This window comes from Sebastes umbrosus, chromosome 10, assembly GCF_015220745.1.
Source record: "Sebastes umbrosus isolate fSebUmb1 chromosome 10, fSebUmb1.pri, whole genome shotgun sequence".
Classification (NCBI taxonomy): Eukaryota; Metazoa; Chordata; class Actinopteri; order Perciformes; family Sebastidae; genus Sebastes; species Sebastes umbrosus.
This window is the reverse complement of record NC_051278.1, coordinates 7,903,035-7,913,230: the sequence shown is the minus strand read 5'-3', so window position 1 is coordinate 7,913,230 and position 10,196 is coordinate 7,903,035. Positions and strand designations below refer to the sequence as shown.

Here is a 10,196-nt window from a genome sequence, read left to right as displayed (position 1 = left end):
CACACACACACACACACACACACACACACACACACACACACACACACACAGGCGGTCAGCTTATCTTATCTTCCACACAGCACACAGCACAGTGGTGAGAGAGAAATAAGAAAATACACTTTGTAAAGTGTTTATACAAAAATAAGAGTCCATGAAATGTGAAACGTGGTAAAATGTGGTGAGAAATATGGTCATTGTTAAATGTGCAACTTGTTCCTAAATTATAAAAAGGGTAAAATATAAACAGATATCTGGTGTGTTGCTGTAAATCATCACATGGGGTCCTTTTCATTTTGTCAGATTATTAATACAAAAGGTGCTTAAACAAGTGCTCTGTTATTTTTTTGCAGTTGAGTAAAAAGTCCATTAACATGGCAGATAAACACTGATGGCAGAGATGAAAATATGAAAATATGCTGTTTTATGAAACATCAAGTCCCTTATAGGTCAACTATAATACAACAACTCACTGGTGCCAGTCTGTCCTGGTTCCTGGAGCACAATGTTCATCATGATGTCTCCAGAAATATTTCCAAAATGTCAGTCTGGTCTCTGCAGGGCTGAAGCAGAGGATTCAGTGCAGACCTCTGGAGGATCCAGATCAGACTGTGTGGACCCCCATTAGATGGGAGTATATATAGTGCTGAGGGACCCATGTCTGTTGTAAGCTGCAGCACCAGTGTCTGTCTGACAGAAAGGTGATAATAAGAGCAGGGAGATGACCTGATAATAACCAGGATCCTCTGCACGGAGCTACAGGGCCCCATGTCTCTGCCCTCCTCTGCGGCCCCTCCAGTCATGTATACCAGTGCAGACGCCCAACTGGAGGCCGTGTAGCAGGCTCTACTCGCAGGCCGATACGCTGCTGATCTTGCCGGTGTTCTCGGTCCACGGCTGCAGGTTCTGCAGGGCGTACAGGGAGCTGTTCTGCAGACACAGCGGGTCAGGGGTCACCGGCTGGTTGATGGTCTTCTGGAAGGCCTCCTGCTGCAGCTGCATGAGGATCCGGTTGGCCTGCTGCCGCTCCGCCTCTCGCTCCTCCGCCGTCTGCCGCCTGAGACACCGACAAGGAGACACCGGAGAGTCGGTCACACATCACACACTGTTAGGAATGTCCCAGTAAAATAACAGTAAAGAACTGGTAGCAGGGTTGCCTTTATATTACTGTAAAATTAACATTATTATACTGTTGCTGAAATTTACAGCTTTGTACTGTTAATGAAAAACACATTTTGAACTGTTTTTTTTTTTATTAATTTCACAGTATTTTACAGTTAATTTACTGTTTAAAGATACATTATATAGCTGTTTTTCACCTTTATCAAAACAGTTGATTTAAAAGGTGGTTATATTTGTATTTATTTATTTCAATTTGATGGTGCAATGCACACAATAAGAAATGACTTTACAATCTGTGAAATATTATCCAAATAAATCCAAAGGTTTATAATTTTCAATGAAAAATAAAAAAAATGTATCAAAATTATTAGGCCTTTTGTGAAAATTGTAGTGGGCTATTAGCTACAATTATTCCAATAACTGGAAAATCAGATGCTCCATTTCTCAGATATTTTTTTTTCAAAGTAAAAAATAAATAAATCAGTTTTTAATAAAAAAAAAATGTGCCACTCTTTTCTGTCACTTAGGCTAAACGATGATTATTTTAAAGACTGTTTTTACTACTGTCTTTCAGGTCCATAGATACTTATTTAGGGCCCTCGAATTGTGAATTATATAAATAATAAAATAAAAAAATAAATGAAAAATAACATTGAAACTACGAAGAATGTCAAAATAAAATGAAATAAAATTGCAGTTTTATTAAGTCGATATGTTTCTTATCTTTTATCTACGAAAATATTCTATAACCTACCGCATTTATTTCTTCTGAATCAATTCATGATTTTAAATTAATTTGTATGACACAGCCAAATACCAAATAATTCTATAATGTGTATTTTATTCCTTGTATAAAAATGTTAGTAGTCCTTTATATTTCTTCTTGATAAATGATTTGCCCAAAATAAGAGTCAAGTGAACGAAGAAGCATTTTTCTTCCTTTTTAAAAAACAAAACAAAATAAAAAAAACCCCATCTACGATATTTTCAACAGTCAGCAAATATTAACACAAAGTCTATTTTAAAGGTGTTATTTATGACATTTTTATGTAGATTAATATATATATATATATATAATATATATATATATATATATAATAATATAATAAATAATATATAATAATATATTAAATAATACATCCACAGAGCTTTTAGAAAATAAAAACAACAACAACAAACCAAAACAAGAACAAAATTATGATTTTGAATAATAATTTAAACATTTTTAAATTTGACAAATTGAATCCAAAATGGTCAGATTTTTTTTTTTTTATAAAGTCAGTGTTTATTAGGTTTAAACTCATGCAGTCACTCCTGCAATAGATCCTACCTTCATGACAGGTGTTTCTATTATTTTGTCCTCCCCATTTATATCATTGAGGTTAGACGAAATAACAGAAACACCTCTCAGTATATAATGCAATACAGTTCAACAGCAGCACAAACTGCAGCCTCCAATATGTTGAATGAACACCTCTGAACAGGCTCAACACAAAGTGAACATAAGAAGCTTCATGGAGGAGGATTTACTGCAGGACTGATGTATTATAGTTTTAGATAGATGTACCTGAATATTTGCTTATTTTTTGTTACGACTATGAGTGTGAAAGTGCATTAAACTGTCAGATAAGGCCACAGAAGAAGATAACCACAGAGGTGGGAGGGAAGCTTACGATAAAAACAGTCATTACACTGTAAACTATTGCTGTTAATTTACAGCAGGATTTCAACAGTATTAACCTGTTATTGCTAAAAACAGTGCTTTACTGTTAATACAAAAGAAAACCTGTTAAATTACGCTCATAGGCCGTTTTTTAATTGAACTATAATGCATTCTTAAAAAACACCACTTTACTGCAGATCAACTGTCTAAAGTATCATCAGTAACAGTTTCATGCAGTATTTTTTTACTTCTGGGACCTGATCTGCTCATGTGAGGCTTGTACATTGTACATGATTGTAAAATCAGTGAATTAGCTTTATTGTTCTTCACTCACATGTTGTTATGGTTTGCATTCTGTGCTTGTAGCCAGCTAGAGACACACATTTTTGGGAAAAGTGTCAACAAGTCTATTATAGCCTTTTTCCTAACAAGTGCCTTTAATTGTATTTAATGTGACTATTCCTGTCTGTAACCTGCTAAGTCTATTCATATAGGCAAAAAATAATGTTTATTAAAATGTATGTAAAAAATAAAACCTAAATAGTGCATTAAAAAAAATCTGTAAGATAATGTAAAAGAAAGGTGAAAAACAGCTATATCTTTAAACAGTAAATTAACTGTAAAATACTGTGAAATTAATTAAAAAACCCAGTTCAAACTGTATTTTTTATTAACAGTACAAGGCTGTAAATTTCAGCGACAGTATAATAATGTTAATTTTACAGTAACATAAAGGCAACCCTGCTGCCAGCTCTTTACTGTTATTTTACTGGGGAATTCTTAACAGTGTACTTATGAGTATAAAATCTTTGTATTGTGCTTTAATGACATAAGAGGGACCCAAGGGGCCTCCAGGAGAGGAGACATTTAAGACCCACTGGAGGACCCCTGACAGCCCTTAGGAGCCAAACGGGCCTCCAGTCCTCCGTAAAGAATGCAGAGCCTCTTTGGTGAGGGTTTCCGCTCTGTAGCCGTAACAATGCACTGGTAAAAGGTTAAAACATGACTTCACCTCCATTTGGTGCGTCTGTTTTGGAACCAGGTTTTGACCTGAGCGTCGGTCATCTTCAGGGCCTTGGCGAGGGCGGCCCGCTCAGCGGACGCCAGGTACTTCTGCCGGTGGAACCGCTTCTCCAGCTCGCAGATCTGCAGCCGCGTGAAGGACGTCCGAGGCTTCTTCTTCTTAGGAGGCGTCCTGTTCTGGTAGGGGTGACCTACACGACGTGTTACAGTGAGGGGTGAGAGGGACACTGGACGGGACAGGACAGGACAGGAGGACGGGACAGGACAAGAAAGGAAAAGGACAAGTACAAGTCAGGAGAGGAGGACAGGAAAATATAGTACAAGTCAGGACAGTACAAGTCAGTAAAGGACAGCACAGGACAAGGAAGGAAAGGACAGGAGGACAGGACAGGAAATGAGAAGATAAGACAGGTAAAGCCAGGACAGTACAAGTCAGGAAAGGACAGCAGAGGACAGGGCAGGACAGGACAGGACAGGACATGAAAAGGATAAATCAGGTCACGTCAGGAAAAGACAGCAGAGGACAGGGCAGGACAGGACAGGACAGGAGGGCAAGAGGACAGGACAGGACAGGGCAAGACAGGAGGGTAGGAGAAAAGGACACCACAAGACAGTACAGGACAGGATGAATAAGGTCGGCAGGACAGGACAGGAGGACAAGAGGACAGGACAGGATGTGACAGGACAGGACAGGACATTACAAGGCAGTATGAACAGGACAGGACAGGACAGGACAGGACAGGACAGGACAGGACAGGACAGGACAGGAAATAGGACAGGACATAACAGAGGAGGACAGGACATGTCAGGACAGTACAAGTCAAGAAAGGACAGGACGTGGACGGAAATAACAGTACAAGTCAGGAAAGGACAGGACGTGGACGGAAACGACAGTACAAGTCAGGAAAGGAAAGTATAAGGCCGGACAGGACAGGACAGGACAGGACAGGACAGGACAGGACAGGACAGGACAGGACAGGACAGGACAGGACAGGACAGGACAGGACAAAGCAGGGCAAATGCAGACAGACAGTAAATGAGCGAGAGAGCTTAAAAAACAAGGAGTCCATATTTGATGTTAAGGTGTTAAATATAGTGTTATATACAGCATACTGTCCATTATTGTCCTGTAATTTACAACAATTTGGGAATGCAAGAGTCACACTGCATTATTCATTGTTTTCAAGTCCTTTGTGTTCATTAAATCTTTTACCATTAACAGCTTTGTGTGTGTTTTCTATTTATTTACACATTTATTCTTATACCAAAGAATCTTTGGGGAATTACCGAAGAACTTTATGCATTTATATATGTAATTATCTTTGTATATATATATTTATTTTTTACTCAAGCCATAACCAAGAAATCTTTACAAAACTTTTGTTTATATGTGAATTTATCCCATGGCATAATAAAAGAGCTTTGGAGAACTTGCTTTCTGCATACACGTGAATTTTTTATGAAACAATTTACCACAATAACACAAATCAGTGAAGTCTTCTGTTGTAAAATGGCTTATCAGTATAACTACTGTAGTTTCATATGAATAACAGGCGGAGCATGTACAGAAAGAGAGAGGAAGACTGCAGCAGGAATAGATAGATTACACAGCTCAGAAATACCACATGTCATCGGAAAATGTCAAACAACACATGTAAAGAATATAGCAGGCTATACATTAAATTAGTAATAATAATAATACACAAGAGTGACTTCAGTCTATCTTACAGTAATGTATTAGAGGGATATAAGTAGAAATTATAATTATGAATTAAATTATGCTGAACTATACTTTTTATTCATGAATTGTAACCATTCAGACATACATGTACTGTATAACTTCAATAAGCTTTAGCAGTTTGTTTTCTGTTGAGTTTCTTATCGTAAAAGTTTGATTCTTGTTTGTATTGAAAATTGTTAGCAATAAAAAAAGCTAGGAAATAACCTTCTATATTTTTCTTTTTTATGTTTTAATGTTATTTTCAAAAAATGACATTTCTGCACCTTGACTGGGATATACCTCAGCTTTATTCTTTTGATTTAGAAATGTGATGAGTCTTTGTTGACCTTTAATAATTACTGACTACAATAATTACCATATATTGAGTCATTAATCACTGATTCACACGTGAAGTGGAATTCTGTCAAGGGTACACATAGGCAGGTAAATGAGGAGGATACACACATGGACTTTTTTTTATAATGTATTTATAGTAGGGCCTATTAAATGTATTTTGCTAAAAGTGAATTGATTTACAACAAAAAGCTGCAGCTACAATTGTATATTTTGCTATATTTCGAAATATGTTTTGTCTTTTAAGAATACGCTATAGTGTATTATTTATCATGTCAGTACTCATGGTTTTTATGTATGTGTATGAACAGTATATATATATATATATATATATATATATATATATATATATACATATATATATATATATATATATATATAAAAATATGTCTTAATATTTGTGTTTTTTTGTGGTCTGTCATATTTTTGTTAATATTGCTGACCAGTCCTTTATACATATAATATTTGGTTTGATTACCTTTTAATTACCTGTATTCATTGCTGTATTGCTGATTGTATGTCTACATCTCTTCGGTTCAAATAATATTTAAAAAATCAATTAATCACAAAAAAAAGAAATACACTACTGTATTATTATATTACATTTTGTTACATTATATGATATGATATTATATTTTGTTACATTATATGATATGATATGATATTACATTTTGTTACATTATATGATGTGATATTATATTTTGTTACATTATATGATATGATATGATATTACATTTAGTTACATTATATGAAATGATATGATATTACATTTTGTTACATTATATGATATAATATGATATTATATTATATTTTGTTACATGATATATGATATGATATTAAATTTTGTTATATTATATGATATGATATGATATGATATTTTGTTACATTATATATTATATTACATTTTATTGCATTATATGATATGATATGATATGATATTTTGTTATAGAGTATTATATGTTGTTGTATTATATATTTATATATAATTATTACATTATATTATATTGTATGTTGTTGTATTATATTATATTATATGTTGTTGTATTATATTATATTTTGTTATATTTTATTTTATGTTATTTTATTATATGAGGCCTACCTGTGAACCTGTCTTTGGTGTATCGCCGGTTGCTCTCCATCCATGGGAAGGTGATCGTGCTCATGTTGTTGATGTTGTTGATGTTCCCGGTCGGACCGGAGGAGTTCCCGCAGCTCAGCGGTCTGTGCGCGGGGACCCTGATGACCCCGGCGGAGCTCCCGGTACTCCCGGTAGTCCCGTTCCCGTGTATGCCCATATTCATGTTCATGTTCATGTTCATGTGATAAGCACCGCACGACCCGGCGGTGCCATTATATCCGGTGTTACCGTACGCATACCCACCGGTGCTCGCGCCGCTGCTCCCGTAGGCCCCGTGCCCGTAGTCCGGCTCGTGCATCCTCGCGCCCAGCATGCAGCTCTGCTCCACGTTGCTCAGGATCTGATCGATGCCGAAGCTGATGGGCTCCACGTGCGGGTGCGTGTGCTGTTGCAGGTGCGCGCCCAGAATCCCCTGCAGGTGATCCATGGTGTTCCGGCGCGAGGAACAGAGGATGCTCCACGCGCCGCTCACCTGGAAGGACTCTCGTGAGTCTGGAGCTTCTTCTTCTGCTCGAGCTCAGCAGTCGTTATCTAGTGAGTGCGTTGTGCACGTGTGTGCGTCTGCATGCAGGAGAGGAGAGCAGGAGAGGAGCGCGAGGCTGGACTGTTTGTCTCCCCCCCCCCTCTTCTCTCTGCTGCGCGAGGACATCAATCAAAGTGCCAAATAGACAGCGCGAGATTAAGACCCAATTTTGGGCCGATTGGCTAAAGACAGTGTGAAGCTCTATGGAGGCTCTATGGCACACTTCATAAAAACACTGATTAACAGCTGGACAAGATCAATAACACACAAGATACACGATTTATCAGCTTCACGTGAGCACACACACACGCGCACTAATGTTCACATGACTTTATTTTATTATAAAGCTTTATTTAGTTTAGCACCTGAATAAAAGGAGAGTCTCTATTGATATTTACTGTTATTCTCCTGCAGTGCTTGTTGTTCAATTGAGAATATTTTGCACATTTTTGTAACAATTTATTTTCCTTTTTTTTTTCCTTTTCAGATAAAGTCTATTATTGTGCATTTAACTCCAAAACCTCAGAGCCACAAAACACTATAAATATTATACGAAACCATGTTTGTTGTGCCAAATAGACAGCGCGAGATTAAGACCCAATTTTGGGCCGATTGGCTAAAGACAGTGTGAAGCTCTATGGAGGCTTTATATGGCACACTTCATAAAACACTGATTAACAGCTGGACGAGATCAATAACACGACCATGCACCATTTATCTGCTTCACGCGCACTAATGTCCACATGACTTTATTCTATTATAAAGCTTTATTTAGTTTAACACCTTTAACATCTATACTACCTTTGTTTACACTTTATTTATTACATCTACCCTACCTGTTTTACAAGTGCAATTAACTCTGTTTACATTACATCTATTTTATATGTAATACTTCTAGTGTAACACTTCTGTTTATATTTATTTATTACATCTACTTTAACTGTTTTATTTGTCTTATTATAACTGTGTGTGTTTTTTTACCTGTTATATGTTTTATCTGCCTCGTTTAGTCTTGTCAAGTTTTGTTTTAAAGCACAATGACCAGAAGTGGCAGCTGTGAATCTCGATGTATTTAATACAATAATGACAATAAAGCTTTCTATTCTATTCTATTGAATAAAACGAGCGTCTCTATTGACATATATTTATTCTCCTGTCTGTGCTTGTTGTTTAATTGAGAATATTTTACACATTTTTGTAATTTTTATGTTTTTTTTCCTTTGTCAGATAAAGTCTGTTATTGTGCATTTAACTCCAATATCTGAGCCAAAAAACACTATAAATATTATAGGAAACCATGAAAACACTGTGCAGCTGTAGAGAAAAAATGACCCAAAATATAACATAAATAAATGTTCGATCACCAGATATCCAATAACCTCTAACTGAGCCCTAATACATCCATTGTTTGATTGTAATAACTCTTTAACATTATTAGTTTGCAATATAATTAGAAAACATGTGCAATCATTAGGATAACTATATTAGTATAAACTAGTTATGCCAATGGGCAAACAGATGCATCTTATTATACTAATCGTGCTCCTAATGATTGCAGAAACACACATTTTCTACACCAATTTCATTGCAAATTAATAATGTTAACGAGTTATTATAATTAAACAATGTAGGGAGAGGTTAAACTATTGAAAATCTGGGGATTCAACATTTACTTTAGTTTTTTTTGGTTCATTTGTTTCCTACAGCTGCACAGTGTTTTCATGCATACTCTCAGGAGTTACGTGGCTCTGATATGAGGAAGGTTTGGAGCTATATGAAGGTGCTCGTTGTCTCATAGTCAGTCCATGAATTAAAGCTTATTTGAAAGCATCCAAACGTCACACAGAGATGCCATTATTGCATTATAAGCAAATAAATACCATTAATTCAATAAAAACCTTCCCCAGTTTATCCTTTCAAAATCTACAACTTCCTCTGTTTTGATCCAGGATTTTAATAAATTGACAATAAATGGGTTGAAATTGCACATTATAAATCACTGGAAAAATGATTGATGTTTTTCATGCAGACCTACTCGTTTATTGTTATATGGAGCTGGCATCATTATTAATTCATGCTCAGAGTTGATGACATTGCTGCAAAACATGTCCTCATTTGTTTCTGGTGGGAACAGATTTTTTTTATTTCATGGCATTTTTTTTCCAGGACTAAAAGCAGCAAATATTTTAATAATACAAATAAATGATAGGTCGTTATTTGGCTTATATATGCTATGCATTCATTAAAAAAAATATTAATGAATCTGACTGACTGTGCAGCAGGTTTTAAATTATAAGGGGTGTTTATTGCAACATAATAAATGGATGCAACTTTGTTTAATCGTATATCATAAATAACGAGCGTCGTTTTCTAACGATATTCTGCAGGTTTGCTTCTCCTCCAACAACTATACCACAACAATTAAATGAAAAATGTAACCATGTGGCTCATTGATTTCCTCTCCTTCTATAAAAGCCACTGGGACTTAATTACTTAACTTGGGGCATTAAGGTATTAATATTTAATGTGCTTTGAGCTGCTCTCATTGGCCAAATTGGACCGACATCAAATGTTAATGCTTGCAGTAGCCTATCCAAGTACCGAGGCGCACCTATTCGTTTAAATGTGCACCAATAATGAACATTAGGGGACTGGA

General features: G+C 36.0%; 1 protein-coding gene across 2 annotated transcripts; it reads right to left on the bottom strand.

Moving 5' to 3' along the window:
- Positions 1-339: 339 nt before the first annotated feature.
- On the bottom strand, positions 340-7,653 carry tlx1 (T cell leukemia homeobox 1). 2 transcript variants are annotated; one of them, XM_037782071.1, is made up of 3 exons: positions 6,979-7,653; positions 3,795-4,032; positions 340-1,054 (listed from the first exon to the last, which is right to left on the bottom strand). In XM_037782071.1, exons 1-3 carry the CDS (start codon positions 7,442-7,444, stop codon positions 844-846), a joined length of 915 nt encoding a protein of 304 aa, XP_037637999.1. In that variant the 5' UTR covers positions 7,445-7,653; the 3' UTR covers positions 340-843. The 2 variants fall into 2 exon arrangements, with proteins under 2 accessions (XP_037637999.1, XP_037638000.1); XM_037782072.1 differs by having other exon boundaries at positions 3,795-3,996.
- Between the last annotated feature and the right edge of the window lie 2,543 nt (positions 7,654-10,196).

Coding starts and splice junctions, on each gene's coding strand:
- tlx1 (XM_037782071.1), bottom strand. CDS start 7,444: ATGGATCACCTGCAGGGGATTCTGGGCGCGCACCTGCAACAGCACACG. Junction 4,033..6,978: donor CACCAAAGACAGGTTCACAG/GTAGGCCTCATA, acceptor TGTCCCGTCCAG/TGTCCCTCTCACCCCTCACT. Junction 1,055..3,794: donor AACAGACGCACCAAATGGAG/GTGAAGTCATGT, acceptor TCGGTGTCTCAG/GCGGCAGACGGCGGAGGAGC.